Source organism: Sardina pilchardus, chromosome 19 (genome assembly GCF_963854185.1).
Source record: "Sardina pilchardus chromosome 19, fSarPil1.1, whole genome shotgun sequence".
NCBI lineage: Eukaryota > Metazoa > Chordata > Actinopteri > Clupeiformes > Clupeidae > Sardina > Sardina pilchardus.
The window spans coordinates 29,910,746-29,933,121 of record NC_085012.1 but is presented as its reverse complement, the minus strand read 5'-3'; the positions used below and the strand labels follow the sequence as shown (position 1 = coordinate 29,933,121).

Genomic DNA, 22,376 nt, shown 5'->3' with positions numbered 1-22,376 from the left:
GTTTTGGCAGTCACTTGATAACCACAGCCTGGTGTGTGCTGAACCAAGCTAAGACATTTCTTACACCGACGGCCTATATGTCTATGAGGATAGGATATTGGCAATATCATGTAAATGAACATAAATAAGTTAGCCGCACATTGTTTACATATGACGAGTGCTTAGCATGACTCAAAAGACATTCTCTCCTAATGTGAAGGTCAGGCAGGGTGAATGCCCAGGAGTTCTTGCAAGGGATGGATTAGATGTTCACTCACCATCTGTCTGAGACTTGCTGAGAAAGATCGTGCTGGCACGTGGATGGTCAGAGGGGTTGTACTCCATGTTTGGATCTGAGGGAGAAATGGAGAAGGAGGATGAGAAATAGAGTTTGTAGCCAACTCATTTATGCCCAGCGCTATTACCAACTATTGATCGTTAAGGGTGTGTGGCATGCTTCTGGCACAGCCAAAATGCTGAATATTGATCTGTGTTACAGCACGGTAACAAGATAAAGAAAGCCATTTGCCATTATGACAACAAACCAATGTGTTCAGAGGGGCTTGCTTTTAAACAGAAAGAGCACATTATAATCAACAGACCAGAGGTAATTCCACTAACTGCACTAACTGCAATATCACTCATTCAACACCAGGTGGCACATAACTGATCCTACAGTGAAACGTTCAGTGTGGTTCCCTCAATGTCCTTGAGGGAGTGGAGAACCCTTAAACTGAAAAATAAATAAATAATTGGATCTTAAAAATTAGCTAACAAATGTCACAGAGGAAAGAGACAAATTACCAAACACTGACATGGCTGAAAGAGAGACACTCTTTAAAAAGGGCACTGCTAAGGATGCAGCACACGTAAACATGTTATATCTTTTGTGTGTACACTCTTTTGAAGTATCAGCCTTTTGTATGCACAAGCTGCTCAAAGGAAAAAGAGCAGCGTGAGCTCATACAGCCCAGCCCCCTGAAATGCAAAGGTAGAACATTTAAACTGTTCATAGAGGGTGGTTTTGGAATACATTCAACAGACAGCAGCATCAAAGCAATGTTATAATTAAAGTGTCTTAATCCCATATACAGTGCCCTCCAAAAGTATTGGAACACATGCTTAAAGTTAAATATAAAATCATCTTTTGGAAATTGATCTTAATGCCTTAAATGAAACAATGAGGAAATATTCAACCTTTAAGGACATCAATTTTCTTTGTGAATGAATAATGTATTGTAAATAAATAAATGTTTTCCTTAAAATACAAGGGTCATAAGTATTGGAACGCCCATGTTAAATTATTTTTATTTCTAAAGGCCAGTTATTTCATGGATCCAGGACACTATGCACCCTGATAAAGTCCCCTTGGCCTTTGGAATTAAAATAACCCCACATCAACACTATACCCTTCACCATACGAAGAGTTTGGCATGCTTTATGTCAGTTATTAGCTGTTAGCTAATTAGCTGGTTTCATTCTCATTGAGCTCAATGCAATTCAAACCAGCTAATTAGCTAGTGTGGAATGGTGTGATAGCTCCTTTTTGGAGCTAAATGTCACAAAAACCAAGGAGATGTTCATTGACTTCAGCAAGCATGGAGGATGCAGGACCGCAACTATAATACATGGGGAACCAGTTGAAGTTCTACAGGAGTACAAATACCTGGGCACAGTCATTGATGACAAACTGCGTTTTGACTCCACCACAGAGGTGATTCTCAAAAAATGTGAGGAAACTATACTCCTTTGGAGTGAGCAGGAAGATTCTCAATATTTTTTACACCTCCTTTATTGAAAGTATACTGACTTTTTCATCGATATGCTGGTTTCACTCTCTATCGATCAAAAACCAGAAACACCTCCAGAGCATTGTGCACACATCTTCTAAAATCATTGGCCACCCTCTTCAGTCTCTGACATCACTGCATGACAAGGCAACACTAAGAAAAGGCAACTCTATCTTAGAAGACTCTACGCATGTCTTGCACAGAGTTTTTGAATGGCTGCCCTCTGCCAGGCGTCTGCGCTGTCCTCTCGCTAGGACCAACAGGAGGAAGGCTACTTTTACCTTTGAGGCTATTCGCCTTCTGAACTTAAATAGGCTCCCATCCCCCTCCTCCTCTCTCTCCTGGGACTAGGAGACTGGGACCCACACACACACATCCTTGTCTGTCCGGTCTCCCTTTGTCTTGTCTTATTTGTCTTACGTATATGTTGTGCGCCTTATATGTCACTATGCCTGCATGGAGAAATTGCCCCTCGGGGATAAATAACGTTTTTTTAATTGAATTTAATTGAATTGGATTCATGAAATAACTGGCCTTTACAAAAAAAAATCCTCTATGGGAATTTAACATGGGCGTTCCAATACTTACCCCTGTATTTTAAGGAAAACATTTATTTATTTACAATACATTATTCATTCACAAAGAAATTGATGTCCTTAAAGGTTGAATATTTCCTCATTGTTTAATTTAAGGCATTAGATCAATTTCCAAAAGATGATTTTATATTTAACTTTAAGCATGTGTTCCAATACTTTTGGAAGGCACTGTATGGAGAATGGAATGGACGTCACAGAAAACTTCCTTTCCAGCAGGAAACTGCAGAAATCAGCAAACTCCCTCCTCCCAAACTACACACATACCACACACATACCAGCTCCAGCCTTTAAACAGTCCATAAGAAGTAACAAGCCAAGCTGCTTACAGTAGCTCTTGGTGAAAACATACACACAAGCCTGAGCACAGAAGTGTGTTAAGTAGTGACTGTAAACACACCAGTAAACAAACCAAAGGTATTTGTCCTTGAATGACAGTTCCTTTCTTTTGAACAGTGTCCCTCATAATTAACTGGTAGATCCTGTCCACAGGGAAATCAATCCACTCAGTCCAAACAAAATCCACACACAACTAATATTAATGTCGTCTAATACTTCTACTGGGATAGATCATGGCTTATTAGTATAACTAGCAATAAAATGTAGTGTTCCACCAATTCTGAAGCTACAATATGAATTTGTAGATACTAAAGTTACTAGCTCTGTCTACAACAGAGGGCAGGTCAGGAAACATGAGCAGATGGCCAAGGAGAATGTGTGTGTGTGTGTGTGTGTGTGTGTGTGTGTGTGTACTGTTCCGATATGACGCCTTACAAACTAGACATAAGACATACTGCAAAGCACTGTGTAGTTTGACCACCACAAAATGAAAGAACGAGAATTAAAAACATACTTTCCATCCAGGAAAGGGGTATTATTTTGAATGGCTGACTAATGTATGCAAATGTATACTCAAATTGACTATTGCCATGGTACACCATTCTCTACAATTGACCTTCACTCACTCACTGACTTACTATTCTCATGTACGATTTCTTTTTGTGTAATACTATATATTAGTCATCTATGTTTGATTCACACTTAAATGAACAGTCATCTCATTTCAATGTCACTCTGCACTCAGCAACTATAGGATGACATTAGAAAAAAAAATACACACACATATATATGTGTGTGTGTGTGTGTGTGTGTGTGTGTGTGTGTGTGTGTGTGTGTGTGTGTGTGTGTGTGTGTGTGTGTGTGTGTGTGTGTGTATTATATATATATATATGCATATACAGGTGTATAATATACAATCACAATCATAGGGCCTTTAACCTTTATTGAGATAGGACTAGGACTGAAGAGTGACAGGAAGCCAGTGGGGGAGAGATGGGGTGGGACCGGGAAATGACCAGGAAATGACCATGTGTTGGTTGGAACCTGGGTCATATGTGGTATGGACGCTATAGCCGCTTGTGCCACACCTCACCCATCTCTCATGTCAACACAAGGCTAACATTAACTTGTTTTTATCATTACATTTGTCAGTCGCAGTATACCTCCAATGGACAAAATGTGACAAAAATTGGCCAATATCCAAAGAATGAAAGTATAAAACCTAGCTCACTTCAGGACCACAAAGGGATAAAGCCACCTTACCAAAATTTGGTGGGGAAAAAAATGAATATACTGTATGGAGCCCAATGAACATGACGATCTTAATGGTGGGCCGACGTACTGTAGGCCTACTTTGTGAGAATGCCCCAGGACATGTACCACATTTGTGCTGAGCATGATTCAGAACACTAGACAAGATGATTGTGGAAGAAGTAGCTCTACGGAGGTGGGCCCTGCCTTGTGACTAGTTTATATGAAATACTGTGAAATACCACCGATGCATAGGAAAGCTTAGGACACAATGGACCTCATGCAGGAATATTCTATTAAATTCGGTCATCATTTCTTTTGAGAGAAAACAAATAGAGAACTAAATTCTGGATGCAAGAAACACTTTTACCACACAGATTGGCTAGCCCTGATGTACTGAATGACGAAGCTCTTCCTATATGTGCAATCAGTCAGTGTTAAATAAAATATAAATGTCATGAATTTACAGCAGTTCTTTTTAATCTATAGATACACTAGCTACCTTAAAATACTGTTACTGGTAATCTGTAATCTAATTACCTATGATTCACTGAAGCATGAAATAAACTACATGTTAGTTCAATTCTCATTCTCGGTCTCATTTGCTGTCAGCCAATTAGTTCTATGAAAATTAGATATGTTCTCGACCATGAGTAAAATTCCCTTAAACGTGCCTTTCTCTTGGTTAAGAAAATATTGGTGAATAAGATAAATTAATGGGTACTAAGAAAACTAAGAGCAAGTTGAAGATACCAACAAAAATAAAACAAAAGCTGTTCATTAAATCACTAGAATGACTCCCAATGAGTTGACGCATACCATTTGAAACAAAAAAACAAAAACAAAAATAGAACATCTACGAGTCAGTTACTTTCACTAACACCAGGGTATTGAGTGTGCCCTTGAAAAGCTTTTACTTTAAGATAATGTTCTTTCACTGAAGGCAGAATATGAGGTGAGAGCTCATATAGCAATCATTTACAGCATAACAGACCAGCCACACAAATGGCCATATTATGATAAGCTATCTGTTTACGCTTGGGGCTTTCTCTCTCTCTCAAACTTTGCATTAGATAAGTGTAAGGTTACGTGAAAAAGAATTAAAGCCTATCCACTACAACACAGTAATGGAATAAAAATTATGATGCATAGGACTACACTTTTGAAAATATGTTTAATGATGTTCTCTTATTCTGGTGGTGGGGTTTGGGGAGGTTGTTCAGTGAATTTGGTGATGATTGAGAAATTGCACCATTACAATAATTTAATACTGTATGTGTTTATTGGTGTAATCAAATAAGAAATGTTAACAATTACTGACTAAGATACGTTTAGCCCTCACTATTCTTGGTAGCACTGAGCTAATGGTCTGCATCAGTTTATTCAATTCCTGTGCTTTCACAGCTGACCTGGTTATCTCAAATAAGGCCAACCCAGGACGGGATAACAGGACAAACCTAAGTGCTTGTAAATAATCAGGGTAAATGGACAGGTACAAAGTAAACTTATGTGTGTTCAGTGCATTTGCATTGGCTGGTGTTACACTAGTGGAAGGTAAGATAACAAACATATACACACACTGCCCTGTCTTCACAACGCTAACCGGTGAAGCTCAACACGTTCCTTCGCGTTTTAGTTTTTTTTAAACCGCCGTTCAACTTTGCTGTGTGGACAGCAAAGCCGTTTTTTGCCGGTGTCCTTAAAGGTGTGAAAGTGTACAAAAAACTATATGTCGGTTTCGTGTGGACATGGTCTCAATGGGCTTGTTCACACAGTGGGTTATTCTATATTTTCTTCCTCCAACAAATGCTTCATGTGCACTTCAATAACTCAAGCAAGTCCTCCAGACAGAAAAATGTGTTAGTCACCCACTGCATATACATAAAGGGTTTTTGTATGTCAAAAGTACCACTGAAACCTACAATCACCTAACTGTACGTGCCCAGTTTATCTGGAGGCCCAATCAGTTCTTGTTCTTATGGCATGATGACCACAAATACAAATACAAATAGAATGGTCAATCTGAGGAGCAACAACAAAAAGGAGTAAAGAAATACAGGTACATAAGGGACGTGTGAATATAATTTTGATATGGACTGAAAGCCACATGTATAATATCACAAAACAAATCTGAACACCCAAACCCCTAACAGTACAATGTAAATGTAATGTTTTGTTTCAGCTTTTCTTATTTTAGCTCACCCGACTGCCCTCCCTCTTCTCCCCTCCTGCTTTCCTTTAAGGGCAAGTAAATGAATAGATTCATTGTTTGTGGGGTGTTGGTGGCGTGAGGTGTCTGGTGCATGTGCTTGTTTGTGTGTGTGTGTGCGTGTGTGTGCGTGTGTGTGCGTGTGTGTGCGTGTGTGTGTGTGTGTGTGTGTGTGTGGTGGGTGGGTGGGTTCCATTGTGTTGGAAATGCTGGGCAGGTTGGCACAGACACAGATAAGGGGTTGGGGAAAAGGACAGGGAATGCTAATACGGCGTAGAGTTTAGATTCTCTGCCCGAGCCCGACCGACCCTGGCCGATATTTCCCACCACTATCCTGGGGCCGGGCCAGGTCGGGCCCTTGTTCAAACATTTGTGCTTTTTTTATCATAACTTTATTAGCCCTTAGAGCCCGATTGACGCAAAGTGCGTCAAAAAAACACACCCATTCTTCTTGCTCCACGATTATTAGTTGCTGCGAGATGAGACCTTTATTGCACGAAAGTGCAGAAGAGGGGCTTTCTAACGAGATCTGTTGAATCAAGTATGAATTTTTTTTTTAAAATCATGAAATTAAATCAAATCGTATCATATTTAGTCAATACTGCTCTGCGTTCACCCGCGTACCCAATGAATTTAATTACTTGCGAACCTGAGACCGCAGATATGGCATGCATGTCAGATGAAAGAGGAGACACAGAGCTATCCAGTGATACCAAATACATAGATCCTTCTGTGTTATCAAAACAAATGACGTGACAGAAAAAATAATGTCATATAGCTTAGGCTACCATTAATCTCATTTGATTTACTCGCTACTCGATAGATATGGAAAGTTGCAAACATAGTGTGGGCGCAGTGATATCACATCACTACTACTGCTTGTTGCCTATGGGGACTATTTTCAGGTACTGCGTGATAACACTGCGCAAATGGTGCGTTTGCAACTTTCCTTGATTATTACGCCAGAATGAGAGTGTAGTTCCATATCAAATCAGCGTAGAAAATCACCAGGTTCCATTTTCAGTTTGTCTTATTGCACTTTCTTTTTTTTATAAATATTTTTTATTGATTTTCACTTTTTGACAACACACAAAGGGATAACTACTACAAATCCCCTACACAAGGAAATAATTAGAGACAATCAACAACAACAACAAAAAAAACACACACCCTAAACATAACACTCAACAACAACCTTATTGCACTTTCTAACTTGAGAAGAGAAGGAAAATTACCGGAAATCTTACCGGACCGGACCGCTCCGCTCTTGATGCTAATGGTCTAAACTGATTCAATGATCTATGCTAGGCTGGAGCTAAAAGTTGTATTGCCAGACTCACAGAACGGCTGGATGAACGTGAAAAAGGTAAAAAGATCAATTGTTTTGCTCGAGGAGAGGTATCTGTAAATGCATATTCCAGTAAATTAAGGCATTTTGTTATGTAATGGTCTTTGCATTTGAAGCATGAAGAGACTCAGATGGCTTTGAGTTAGGTAGCGTCAAACAGACTCGGTAATGTAGCAATACTAGGGCTGTCAAGCAATTAAAAACAAATCTAATTAATTACAGTACATATCTGTAACTAATTAATCTACACTAATTGCATTCATCCAGTTTTGCTACTAACATATTTTAAAAACAATTTTGGCAGACAAGTGAATCAATGAGGAGCCAAACCAACATGATAATGATAAAACAATGTTTTGTGAGTTTTCCCCCACTATTATATTTTTTTGCGATGTCTGACACATTCCAGTCTCGGTACAAAAAAAAACATGATTTTGAAATGACAGTCACGTTGGTTCTACTTCATAGATTGGAAAACCATTTAACTCGGCGTGATACCTGAACCCTCCCCTTTCAACAGACATAGTGATACTCCGGACAATGAGGGCAAGTCTCTTAAAGTTAGTCATTTCCTAAGAGTGCGTCCATGCTGCTAGAGTTCTGAGGGTTCACATCAAAACTGATGCGTCATTTTGACCGCCCTAAACAATACGCCAATAAATGCAGACTTATCATCAAGCCATTGCAACTTCAAAGTATCCAGTAGTAGCCTGGCCCCAGCCTGACTACGTACTGTACTTCCACTCATTTACATCTCTCTACTACATACTGGCTCGATTCAGCTTCATTTACTCCGCCCCCTCAGCGAACAGAAGGCGTTCTCAAGAGCGATTACATTTAAGTTTCAAGACTTATCGTTGTGTACCCAGTGGCTATCATACGTCATTAACCAAACGTTAGCGAACTCCCAATTAACTAAAACTTCAGATAAGCGTCCACAAATCAGGAAATAAACATTTGCCAATGGAGCTAGGCCAGACTCTGCGAAGAAGAGAGTCTGGTCTCCAGGCTAATCCAGTAGGACACCAATAACAAATTCAGTGAATTACTCCCAACGGTCTTCTAACAATAAAGTGCCTACTTTCACCAACAGCTCCACCTATCAATTTGTGTGTGTGTGTGTGTGTGTGTGTGTGTGTGTGTGTGTGTGTGTGTGTGTGTGTGTGTGTGTGTGTGTGTGTGAGTACTGGGCTGGAAGGATAGCTGTAATTAGGCAAAGTTTGAAAGTGCTACCCCACCAGGACACCAAACCTTTGAGATCTGATAGCCTCCCGAGCACGTCAAAGTCCATTCTCTCTCACTGATGTTACTGCATCAGAGCTAAAAACAGGACACATCATAAGAGACTAAGATGCCCAATACAAACTACATTCAATTACAAATGCACAGAATCACTCTAGTAGCATTTCCTCACAAAGGGATCTTAAAAAGTACAGCTGCTGTGAGCTCTACTCATTGCATAATTCTGAATCTTGAAAAAAAATGCTGGTTGCATGTACAGTATTCAGGAAACAAAACTGCCCAGGGCCTGTATTCACAAAGAATTTTAAGGCTAAAAGTAGCTCCTAACTGGCGAATTTAGGGGAACTGTCGCTCGTAACTTTTGGACTCCTTTTTTGAAAGGAATTCATGAAGCATTTTAACCCTAAAAGTAACAATTAAGTCTGGGACAGCTCAAAAGAAGTCAAGGGGACTCCTAACTCAGCAAGACCTACAGTATTCACAAACAATCCTACAGTAAATCGCTGTTTGTGGCATTTCACATTGCAATGTTTTTAAATGAACATGCGATTACAGGATCGCTCAATTGTGAGGGGGATAAGTATGAATTAAGGCATGCAATAACGCCACCAACAACCAACACAATTATTGCATGCAACTGTAAAGTCTCATTGTAAATCAAATGAAATGGTTTCTCCTCTTTGTGAATGTAGCCTACATGTTTTCATGCAGAATATTTTAAACATGTTGCAGAGACACTGCTTCAATCCGTAGTGTATTTCTTTATGCTATTAGGCCATTTGCTTTGTCATAATCTCAAAATTAATTTAGGCTATTTATTCATTATAGATTTCCATTCTTCAAAGTACTAAGCGTACACATTCTCACCAGCTAAGACCGGTCACCTGTCACTCATCATCGTAGGGGATGTTTTGGCATCATTCTCGCGTTATAATCATCAGACAATCAAGACGGTCACTTCACTCAAGCTCATGCATGACGTCAAACATAGCAACACAGCTCTTATCTTTTCTTACAAGTCATTTTCCCTTACTAAGAGAAGGTTTGATAGACTTCAGTTGTGAATAACTTTTAAGAGAAAACTCCTAGCTAAAATCTTTGTGTGATTTAGGAGTACTCCTAGTGGTAAGATAAAATGCTCTGTGAATGCCAAGAACCCGGTAAGCTCTGAGAGCATTTGAGAATGAGTGCGAGTAAGGAGGCATCATTCTGAATGCTGAAAAGAGTGTTGAATGTTCTCAGGGAAACAGAACTGCTACTGCACCCATCTCATAATTGAAGCAGACTTTAACCATCAGGGTAAGGTATACCATCTCTCCAATCAGAAGTCAGGTGATAAACATTTAAGTGACTGGATAAAACCAAGATGAAAATGGAAGTAATTAAAGAAAACTAGAAGGAATAACAGCAATATTGTGAACTGACCTGTATAGTGATGTAATAGAATCCAGGTTTTTAGGAGTTTTACCACAGCGCTTTACAACTTAGGTGGCCACCTAAGCAACACATACTCTTCCTCCCACTTTAACTACAATGTCAAATAATGACAATGATCGTAATAATAATAATAATAATAATAATAATAATGATGATAACAACAACAACAATCAGTGTTTCTGTACATTGACTTCTTTGTTATTTTCTATGCTGTACTATTTAAATTAGATCAAATATTTTCTCTGCTTGTCCTGCTCATTTTCCCCTCTCTATCTCTCTCACAACAGACACGCCCCTCTTCTGCATGCTCAGAAATCCTATATGAACAATCGCGCAAGGACAATCGACTTTGCACATAGAAGACGACTGGCTAAATCACGGTCAAAACTGTTGCATCCAAGTCTCTGCTAAGTTCTTATCACATTCACAATGTAGTCAATTGGGGCGATCAACTCTTCAATCAAAAGAACACGCCAACATGTTGCTGTCTTCTCCAGAGTCAGATAAGATGATATGTACACCACTCTCACCTGTACATGAATAATCTGACACATCAACCATTAGCCTAGCTTAGAATAGTTCAATGAGGTGGTTGAAACCAACTAGCCTATAGCTAAAGTGACAAAAGAACTCCAACATTTTCCTATTTACATGTTGTGACAGTTACTTAATGTACAAATACCACTGATTTTCTAAGCATACATATTTGGTACTATGTTCTCATTCTGGCGAAGCACTGCTACTTGAGTGATATGCGCACACCACCTGACCTGAATAGCTCCAGCGCTACTTCTGCACGACACATCCCAAGTAGCAGTGCCTGAATGAGAATATAGTTCCGAGAATATAGTTCCGAGAATATAGTTCCAAGAATATTGTGCGTGCGTGCGTGCGTGTCCAGCGGCAGCCTGACAGACACCACCTTAACTAACAAATAAACAAACAAATTTCTGTGGGAAACATCACATTATAAACAACTGCATCTATGCATATTTTAGTTTAGCCTGGTTTTTATTGTTGTTGTTGGTCAGACTACCCACAGCCTCGACTGGCTCATGCATAACCCTTGTTGTATCTTGGCTGCATTGAAAAAGAGGGTTGCCCTCAATGTAATCCCGAGAATGTTAAATAAAGGTTTCAATCAATCAATCAATCAACTGGTTAACATCAGGGGCTGGGCAGAGAAGCGTTTTCCTTGGGGCAGCCGTGGTGTACTGGTTAGGGCTTCGGGCTTGTAACTGGAGGGTTGCCGGTTCGATCCCTGACCAGTCCACCACGGCTGAAGCGCCCTTGAGCAAGGCACCTAACCCCTCACTGCTCCCCGAGGTTGGGCAGACAGCTCACTGCTCTGGGTTAGTGTGTGATTCACCTCACTGTGTGTGTGCTGTGTGTGTTCACTAATTCTGTTAAATTGGGTTAAATGCAGAGAAACGAATTTCCCTCACGGGATCAAAAAAGTATATATCCTTATCCCTTTCCTTTCCTTCACCAATCCAGCTGTGCCCCTCAACTCTCACTCAAAACATTGTTGCTAGGCAACGGAGACATGAAAGGCTCAGTTGCTCCAAACAGTTAAAGATGAGCTCTCTTGTTCACTCCCCCATACACAAAAAAACGACCAACTAGCTGCTAATCAGAGAGTAAGCATGCGTTAACACTGAACTCTAATATTTCATATGGAATTCTTTACAAATCTGTAACACCCACTCAGCTGCAGGTTGCTGAAGTTGTCGCTGTCTCTTGTAGCAAATGTGACTGTTGGGTAAAGAAGGTCTCCATGTACGTCACTCCCAGAAGAGGAGACCGATACCAAGGGACATTAGTAGAGCTGACAACAGGTGATGAGACAATTGAAGGACCATCTCTTTTGATGATTTGCTGATTCTTCAGCCAGACAAGACTCCACACAGCCTGCTCTGGAAACATCACCACATAGCCAGAGACCAGATCTAGCTTTAGTTATCTAGACGGTTGCCTTGTTGCCCCTCAAGTCTGCATGTCTGTCTGTCAGTCTATTACATACATAATGTTACAGAATAAAAATGAAATAGATAAATCAACAATACTGAGATTAAAGAGGAAGATGGTGTAGCAATCATAGTAGCTTTTCCATTGAAAACAGCCATCAAGCTTTAGCTTTGGTCATGTGCATCACTGAGCCAATCAGTTATCCGACATAACAAATATTACCAATCGTTCTCCAAATTGTTCTCTTAAATTGGTTAGAACTGTCAGTTGTTTTCACATATTAGAGTTTGTACAGGTATTTAGTCACGTCTTCCAGAGGATTCAATTAAAATAAAACGTCTCCCTGCACAGACCCCGCACAAGTCTTTCACAGCATGTTACCAACTATATTGAGACACCACACGCTAACAAGCTTTAAAAAGAGCTGACTGTGGCGGCATTGGTGCATGTTTTGAGCCAAATGCCAACCAAGTATGGTGAGACAAAATAATATGTGGCGCTTTTCTAAGCGTGTAAGAAGGATAACTATATTGTACTATGGCGTAATAACACTTGGGAGCACTTTGACTAGGTGCAGTAATATCATCACTCTTGGATTTTCAGTTTCACTTTGGAGTGAGGATATTACTGCGCCGAGTCAAAGTGCTCCCATGAGCTATTCCGCCACACATTAGTTATCCTTCTTACTCGCTTAGAAAAGAGCCATGTTTTATTTTGTCTCATTATACTTGGTTGTGTAACAACTCGTGTAACTGTATTTTAATAGGGAAAACGTGGAGGTGTTTTGTCGCTTCTAACTTCATCTCTGTTTGGATCCGAGTGAATGAACTAGGCTAGCTAAGTGCTAACAAAGTTTCACCGCTAATAATGTAGTTTATTATGAAAAAACGGTGGAGTGTTCCTTTAATGTAAATATTAACTTAAATATTCATTAGTTTTGGATCACTTTAATTGTTTAAATGACGATTTCAATCATTTCTATACTGAATTTCCTTACTGTATCCATATCCCTACCTATGGGAATGGGAATCAGTCTAGTTGTGAGAGCAATTGAATGAAGACTTGTTCCAAACTGGTGTTGGTAAATGGGGCTAGTGATGCTAACAGAAGGTAAACACGCCTGGCCAGTGCTACAACAGCTTCCAGGTGGCGTCCAAATCGGATGCGCAAAACAAAATAGAAAGCTTCAAGTGTGGATGTGACGACATATCCAAGGTCCGAGTCGGTTCTCAGAGAATAATAAAACGCAGCACTACTCTGATTTGCATAAAGGGGATCCCCTTAGGCTGAAACGTAATTTGGATGCGAAAATATGACCTTGCTGCAAATTTACGGCAACTGTTTGCCAGAAGTCTGAAAATTCTGTAAGGGTTTGCGCCGTCATGTGCCCCAAACCTTATCAGGGTTCACATAACAATGCATGATTTGTGGGCTCATCTAGTCATAACTGATATAGAAGATGGGCTCCTGGCCTCCAGCATATGCCAATTTAACATGGTCTCAACTGAGAAGAGAGCCCCTTCTGGAGATAATTACTCACACCTGCTCTCTCAAATGCTTATTTTCTCGCTCACTCTTATTCTTTCAGATCCCTTTCTCTCCTGTGGTTACAGAGGGAACCCAACAGGGATAACTGGCTGAGGTCATTAGGAAATCATGCATATTTTATCCGAATTTCATCAACATCTCACAAAATGAGGATTAACATAACAACCATTCATTGACTGATTTGATATGCCACGTTTTAGCTAGTGCAGAGGCTACTCTGGGCTGAATGGACATCCAGCTGATAGGAACATTAAAGGGAAATCCAGAGGTGTGTAGGACTGCACTTTCAAATGCTCACAAGATCATATCATTTGGCTGTGCCATATTCTTTTGCTGTGCATTCACATATCCTAACTGCAATTATTAAGCCATGATAACATGTCGTTCCACTATACTGGGCAAGCTGCGTGTGTGATATCATACCGGGTAAGAACCCTCAGCTTTAAGAACATCTTTGAGAATGAGCGAGTAAGGGGGCTGGGAAGGCAGAGTCTGCTCAAACATACAAATTAATCAAGATAGTGTTTGTTTACTCTCCATAAATAACAGATACGGGTTGAGAAAAGGGTATTAAATGTAGTATGTCATGTCTTCATATTTAAGATACATATCCCTTTAATGAAGAACATGGGACTGTTAAGATGAGGAGCGTGACACAATGATCAGCAACGTCAAGAAGAGCACTAACTAAACAATTACCAAGGGATGTGATTTGGAGGGAAATAAAGCAATATGGTGATGATAGACATCAGTGTGCCAGGAATAAAAGTGAAGACACAAACCCTCGGGTTTGGGAAAGGTGCTATACTATTATAGATACAGAACACAAAAGAGTCAGAGATAAAAGAAACCCACAACATTAAACCTAGAATGAAAGAGCACTATTAAGAGAGGACCACTTGGCAGAGATGGCTGTTGGCTTTTAGTTCCAGGGGCTTCAGATGAAAGGTCAGGGATATTTGTGTGTCTGAACAACGCACTCTCTCAGCACCTGATGTCAGTCCTCTCCCTTTCTGAGCAATGCTCAGCAATGACTCACAGGGGCTCTCACGATGCCAGTTATCCAACATGGATTCAAGTACAAGTAGCTCTGCACTTTACTATGGTAAGTTAACAGTTATGATACTGATGGTATTCTCTTCTTGCTCTTGGCATTCAACATGCTTAAAGGGATCCATTTTTGGAAATAAGCTCATTTTCCATCTCCCCTCGAGCAAAACAATTGATATTTACCTTTTTTCCATTCATCCAGCCATTCTGTGAGTCTGGCGATACAACTTTTAGCTTCAGCCTAGCATAGATCATTGAATCGGATTAGACCAGTAGCATCTCACCTGCTAGCATTATGTTTAAAAGTGACAAAGATTTCAGGTAATTTTCCCATTTAAAACGTCTCTTCTGAAGTAAGAAAGTGCAAGAAGACCAACTGAAAATGAAACCTGCCGTTTCTCTAGGCTGATTTGACATGGAACTACACTCTCATCTGGCGTAATAATCAAGGCAAGTTGCAAACGTACTGTACCATGGGCGCAGTGATATCAGGCACTAATACTGCTTGTTGTCTATGGGGACTATTTTCAGAAGCTGCAAGTTGCCTTGATTATTACACCAGATGAGACTGTAGTAATGCATTTTCCGGAAGTTCCGTCAGAATAGACTGTCCGAAAGTCAAGCGCTCTGGATGGGTACTTCGTTTGGCATGATTTCCAAGCGTACATCTATTCATCTTTTTGGCCTCAGATATCCCATAATCCATTGTGCAGTGCAAGTCAAGCTCCACACCTCATGCAAATCGTCAAGCAACACACCCCCCTCCCCGAGTCAGGTGACGTCAACTAGTTTGTGCTGTCCAAATGTAGGGACGCATACTGAGGAGTAAGCTAACTGAGACGCTACTGGAAAGAATGGTACTTTCCAGCGTGCGCCCTTTACAATTGGACACGGCCTTGGTGTCTTGAAACTTAAAACACCATCAAGAGATTTCATGCCATCATGTGATTTGGGTAAGGCCCTTCAAGGAAAATGTATAATGTATAAGCCGTGGCACCGGCACAAAATGTAGGTGCACCCATATTTTTCATTGCATCGCCTTTTTATCGCTCTCCTGTCATATAATGTGTTTTTTTTTAACAAGATGTAAAGCTTTCTTTATTTGAAACACACACACATTCATTAATTATGAATAATTACTCTATAGGCCTACATTCTATACATTTCTGATATTCATAACAGCAATCTTTATGCAGATTATAGCCTACTATTATTATAACTCCACCTCTTAAATTCAGCTGTCTGGTTGAAGCCTCAAAATATTGTAAACAAAGTAGCAGGCTAAGTTTATCATACTCTACTGGTTGGACTGTTCAGTTTCTGTTCAGGTAAGCTAATACTTTTTCTCCTTGGGACAGGCCCCTTTAAGTCTTGGAGTTGAAAAACATTGGTATTTAGATGGTCAGTCAACTTGAATGCAAGAGTTTTAATCAAATGTAGCATAGCCTACTAATGATGCTAAACGGATTTAACAGTAGTTTAGCTAGTCGTCTTCTGTGCGTCATTGCGTTCACGATTGTGAATGTTTTATTTAGATTAAATGTGCATGTCGAGGGCGGGTGTCCATTGAGCGCGCACGAGAGCGGGCCAAGAAGAATGAGTTTACTTTATTGTTTGGTAAAGTTGCACGCATAGTCTACAAAGGTTGCGGAAGAACTTTATGCTTCCACCCGAGCAGCGTCAGGTGCATCAGTGCGACCACGCTTCCAGGGATGATATCGTTGGTTTTCATGGAGACAGACACGGTGTGCACGGAAGGGAGGGGCTGTGTGCGTGTGTGTGTGTGTATGAGAGACAGATGCGTGATTGACAGGAAATTCAGCTGAATGCTGCGTTTTTTTCAATAGCAAAATTACGTTCTTCCATTTGCATGAGGACAACAGTGATGAAACGCCAAGAACTGGGAGACTCTGTTCGCAAACTTCCCCCAGTTTCCCACCAGTTATTCCCACATGAGATAATGTTTGCAATGACATTTTCACCGGGAAAATTAGGTTTCCTATATGTCTAGTAGCCTATGTTGATTGTTGTGTGCATGTAATCAACCTGTGTGCAGGGTAGAAATTCAACTGAATTTGCACTACATCAGGTTGTTTTAACTAACATTATGCTGAAAGATGGGTTTTTTCCAACTACATTAAGGTCTCTGTTATACACTAACTTGCCAGATACAAAATGTCCAGTTTATTCCCGTTAATTCCCGTATATTCCCGTTAATTCCCATGGAAAGTTTCCAACTTTGAAAATTCCCAGAATTTTGCAACTCTAATCCCGCCGCCCTTCCACACACGCGAGTGCACCTCTATCATCCCGCCCGCTCCCGCGAACAGCTTTTGAAATTTGTCCCGCGCCTTCTAAACAGGTTTATTAAGTTGAAGTAGTTGCCAAGTTCCCCTTTAAAGAAAAAATAGGTGAGTATGGTGTAAATGAGTTGCACTGGGTTAGCAGGCCTGCCGAGGAACTTGGTGGGGGTGGGGTCTGTGAACCAGCCTGGAATGAGGTTAAATATGGCTAGGGGGAGGTTTGGGAGTGAGGAGGAAGAGACAAGAGGAGCAGGAGGGGAGGGCAGAACAGAGACTGTTCACTATCCCCAGTCAGCAATTCGCATGACTGACCTCCTCTCTGTCACACTTGCACTCACAAACAGAGAGAGAGAGAGAGAGAGAGAGAGAGAGAGAGAGGGAGGGCTTTAAAAAAAAAAAAAAAAAAAAACCTCATAATGCCACCTTTACCAACCCATTGATCCAATTGATCAAGCATTACAGAGCTAGCACCGCCATAAGCTACAGCCAAAATCACAAAAATCAATTAATTAAAAATGTTTAAAAAAAGCCAAACGCTTTCAAAACAGCATTTATTTACCAGTAATGTTGCTCAAAACAGTACCAAACCTCGTTAGTGGCTTGTTCTGGGCCACTCCATATAAAGTGAAGTAGGCCTACCAACAATGTAGTTTGCGTACCCGAAGTTTATACAGTAATACACTTACCAACTGGACCTACGAAGCAAAATCAAGATCTCACTTCACATAATTACCTTATATGGATTTTCCTTTGAGAGGAGCTGGTAAAGGTAACAGTCTTCTGTAATAAACTCCGGGGTCATACGTTAATGCAGCCCCAACGAGCAGTGGAGGGTGCCGTTACACCTCCTAAGTGACATGGCATATCCCAGCAATTATATGGAAAAATAATTGACGTTCTAACCACAATTATTTCATCACTTATTTCAATAGGAAATTCAACTTAACAGTGGTGTAAGTAAGGGATAATGTATAGAACAGTCATTGAATAAGTCCCGACTGGGCGAACAAGACCCCCACGCGCACTCTTACTTACTTCTACTCTAGTCTCTGCAACTGCAAAGCGATCTGGATTTAAAAAAAAAAACACCTATAAATTAAAGCAACACTATAGCACTTTTCCTCAGTCGCATGCACGCTATTTGTTTATCCAGCAGCGGCTTTGCAAATAACGATGTCCACAGACAAAGTAGAATATGTTGAGAAGAGTATGTTGCATGATTTTATGAAAAAGTATGATGTATCAAAGTGACATCAAAGCAAGTCAAATTCCATCGAACCACAGATTCCCTACCCGATCTGGTAATTTTTAAAAACAAATCGGTTATAGCCAATGGCCTCGAAGTAAATGCAGAAATGCTGTTCACCCTATTACAAGTTGATAAACCACTGAAATTATTTTGGAAACAATATTTTAAGGTACAAAAAACTATTTTAATGTTGCAGCTCTTAACTTGCTCAGTTTGCCCATGTGTGTTTCAGACTATAGTAGACTACATGTGTGTTTCAGACTACTGTAAACTAGAGACTGCAGTAAGTTGGGACAGGCCCTTTTAAGTCTTGGGGGCAAGAAAAGGCTGTGAAAAGGTGCAAAATAGCTCTAAAATGAAAGAGCTATGAAATGATGAAATTATTATTTTTTTGACAATTGAAGGAGGGAGGCATGTGTTGGCGGCCGATTAAACTATAAAGTGCTGCTGGAAAACCGACTGTAAAGAATACTACCACACTTCCTAAAAAAACTAAATCAGGGATGCAAACACATGAGGTGAAAAAAAAAAAAAGTAATTTGACACTAAAGCAGTCAGTGAAAACATGCACATCGGTGGACTGGTTTACTAATGCTAAAACTAATGCTAAATCTCTCTGAATTATTTCATTGCATTCCTCAGCATGGTTGCATGATGCTTACATGGCCAAATACTGAACATTGCCTATGGAATCAGATAGGTTTGCCCAGTTCCTATCACTAGCTAGATTTGAATGTAATATAGTTTAAAGTCATATGATGCAGTAAAAGTGACATTTCTGTCACAGTGAAAGGAAACTAGCCAAATTGGAAAATTCTGCAGGCCTGCTGTTCCTTTTGAGAACAATCGGATCTGCACGATTCACCCAACTGACAGGAAAAAAGGAGGTGTCAAAAAGTGTGCTGTTTGCATCCCTGATCAATAGAAAACTAAAACTCAAAAATAGGCCACTACAAAAAAGAAGCGCTGGCAAGAGAGCTAGAAGCCTGGGCTAGCTTTTGCTAGCGCGCTCGACTTCCAGTGTGCCTCCCCAAACTACACTTCATAACTACATTTATCCAAGAGTCATTATACTTTTGATGTGCAACGCCTGTTGTTAGAGTTTAGCATTGTTATGTTTCCGTACAATGTGGGCAACCCACATCTGACCCATTTCATCAGATCAGGTCTGGAGTGCACAGGAAACCAGGGACTTCCCTGCCTATTTAAGGACGCATTTGTGCACACTCTGTCAGGACAGCTTTATAATACTTCCCTAGAGGAGAACGGGACACGAGAATACATATCTTTGAGAAAAACATGGCGGCAGACAAAAGGACACACACATAATAAATGAATGCTCAATATCCATAATTTCACTATAGCTTCTTTGTTTTTGCTAACAGAGCCAACATTGTTCAGCTTCATTACTTTTACTGGGAGCTGTGCACAGACATAAGAGACACTAATGCACTCTGCCACACATTTTTTTCTTTTTGGAGGAAGACACTGCTGTTGTGCTTGGACTTGACAGTTAATAAGCACAACACAGTTCTTGGTGACTTAAATAAGCACCCTGTCCAGGACCAGTCATCTGACTGAGAAAGTTGAAGATGCTTCATTGATTCAGTGGCATATAGCAAAGACATAGGCACTCCTCCCCTAACAGCCCTTGCTACATGAATAGACTGTTCTCTTATAGTGACTCAAATGTTGTCTTGCTCACAGTGCCACATTTAATTTCAATCAGCCGGATTCAAAGACAGGGATTCTTTCTCTGCATCAGAGAACAGACCCTTCAGATGGTGCGGATCTTCCTTAGTCTATCTACCTACAGAGACTCATATAAAGTAAGCTAAAGCAGTTCTCTAAAACAGAATGCAACCACACCGCACACTAACGACTGGTCTACTGCAGAAACACTGATTAAAGCTACCAACAATAATGTTCCTCTGCCATCACATGACTCATTGAAACCTGGCTAACCCTACTTCTGGCTCCACTTTTAGTCATGAAATTGTATTAAGAGAAAAGCCTCCTAGAGGTGACAATGACAAAACCACAAAAACAATATGAAAACTCGTCAGCTAACCAAAATCTAGGGCTCGGTTAACATCCATTAGAGGTACAGAAATATACAGTACTAGTGACAAAACCACCAGTGTGCATGTTGCTGTTCATCGTGTTGCTATCAGACAAACCAGCCAACAGAAAATGCATGCAAACAGAAGACATATACGCCTTTCTTTCTCAGTCTTGGCATACACCTGACAGCCTACTGTCCAACCTCAGAACATATTTGAGACAAGAGTGAGTGTACTAACTATTCCACCATTTATACCATCAATAAACTTTTATAGATGCATGTTTGTTGTTTTGATATGGCATACTTGCATACTCGTCTGATACTTTGCAAAGAAATCTATGATGATATCAATAACTACAAGAGAAAGGAAATACTACAATTTGTAGGCTACACTTAAACTAGGCTGCACAGAGAACAGCGAAGTAATGCTTTCACATGAGTGAGTAGGCCAACATGCACAGATGCAAGTGTGAAATGGTTAAAGGCCTGTCAAATCCTTGCCGTCCTCAACCCGGACCATCACAAACAAAAATTAGGACAAATAACGAGTGAAGGTCACAGTAAATCATTACTGTACACTAACACTATAAGTAGCCTGATATGATCAAATATTCGATTTGTACGTAGACTAGGCCTGCACAAAGCCTACGATTGAACCGAATAGATAGCAGTATCTTAGACTGCGTAATAGGTATAAGACTCCTTATAGTTCTCAACTCACAAATAAGTAATGTTCGTTAGTAGACCATGTTTTTTAGCATATTTCTTAAATCATATTTGATGGTTCTGTGCAGCAGCTGAACCACGACGCGGTATCCAAATGCTGGATTCACGGCCTTGCTCGTTTACAGTGACCATGTCCAATTGACAGATGCTGGTCATTCAAGCTGCATTTTTTCTTTATTTCGTCGTTCATCGGGATATTATGCAGTTGCTTTTGGGGTAAGCTACATGGAAGTTGATATTTTTAATAATCTGTTTCTAAGGCGAGATATCCTACCGTCAATGTTCTCCCTATCGCTGATGTGTTGAAGATTGCCCCCAGTGTCGTCCCGAGGAAGCTCCGGCTCCGGGTGGTACGGCTCCAGCCTCGAGTGAGCATTTCTCCGAAGCTTCGGGCTGGACGATACGCAGCAAGAGGTCGTATTCCCCATGATTAGGTTTCCTTGCAGAGGCTAATGTTGATGGTAGCGCTACGCAGTGTAATATCCAGCTTTCTCCTAGCCTTTCGATACAGCTGGCACGAGGACAGGCTGGGGCGTAACACGACGCTACAAGCACGAAAATAGGAAACGCACGAATACCTCACGGAGTTTATGCACCGTTGGTGGGTTCTGATTTCCAATAATCGTGATATAAACCCATTTAACGACACATATCAAATAAATCGCTGGGGCTACAGCCACCCCACCCCAATTATCAACCAAATATTCCCCCCGACCGACGCAGCTCGCGTCGATAACGCAACAGCCGCCGTTGCTGTCAAAATTCTACCACAGCAATATCAAAAACCGCACAAGAAGCATTTTAATCCGTCGAAAAATATAAGAGGGGCTATGTTAAAATAGCCCAAGTAACATTTTAACAGCGTCAGCTGTCAATGTAGGGCTCGGCTTACAGGCTTACGAGACGACTGTACAGTGTAATGGTTCCGGTTCAAGTGGGTGGTAACAAAGTAGGTCCTTTTACGTAGTGCATCCGTTTGCCCATATCATTCCCTTCACGTTCAATAAAATCACAATATTCAAATGATAAGGAGGCTATATCTCCAGCATACTGTAATATTACTTGGATTGTATTGTTCACGGCGTTATTTTGAAACAGCTGCCTCCCGTTTGATTACAGCCATTGTGGTCAATGATAGGCTAGTCTGCTTAAAGCGCATCTGCCAATCAGCATAGGGCGTGAAATCACAAACAAAAGGTGTCTGATTCATCTTTCAGAATTTAGTAGCCTAGGCCTAGGCTAAGCTTACTGCATTAGAACGTCAATAAGTAGGCCTACC

The 22,376-nt window shown here is 40.5% G+C and overlaps 1 protein-coding gene across 4 annotated transcripts in view; it reads right to left on the bottom strand.

The window, feature by feature from the left end:
* The window catches only part of ccny (cyclin Y), a 38,837-nt gene extending 16,825 nt beyond the window's left edge, over positions 1–22,012 (bottom strand). For all 4 annotated transcript variants that reach the window (XM_062520638.1, XM_062520640.1, XM_062520639.1 and 1 more), the window contains exons 1-2: positions 21,372–22,012; positions 258–332 (exon numbers count right to left, since the gene is read on the bottom strand). In XM_062520638.1, the coding sequence (XP_062376622.1) occupies positions 258–332; positions 21,372–21,525 (229 nt within the window). In that variant the 5' untranslated portion in view covers positions 21,526–22,012. The remainder of the gene's footprint in view (positions 1–257; positions 333–21,371) is intronic.
* Positions 22,013–22,376: the final 364 nt, after the last annotated feature.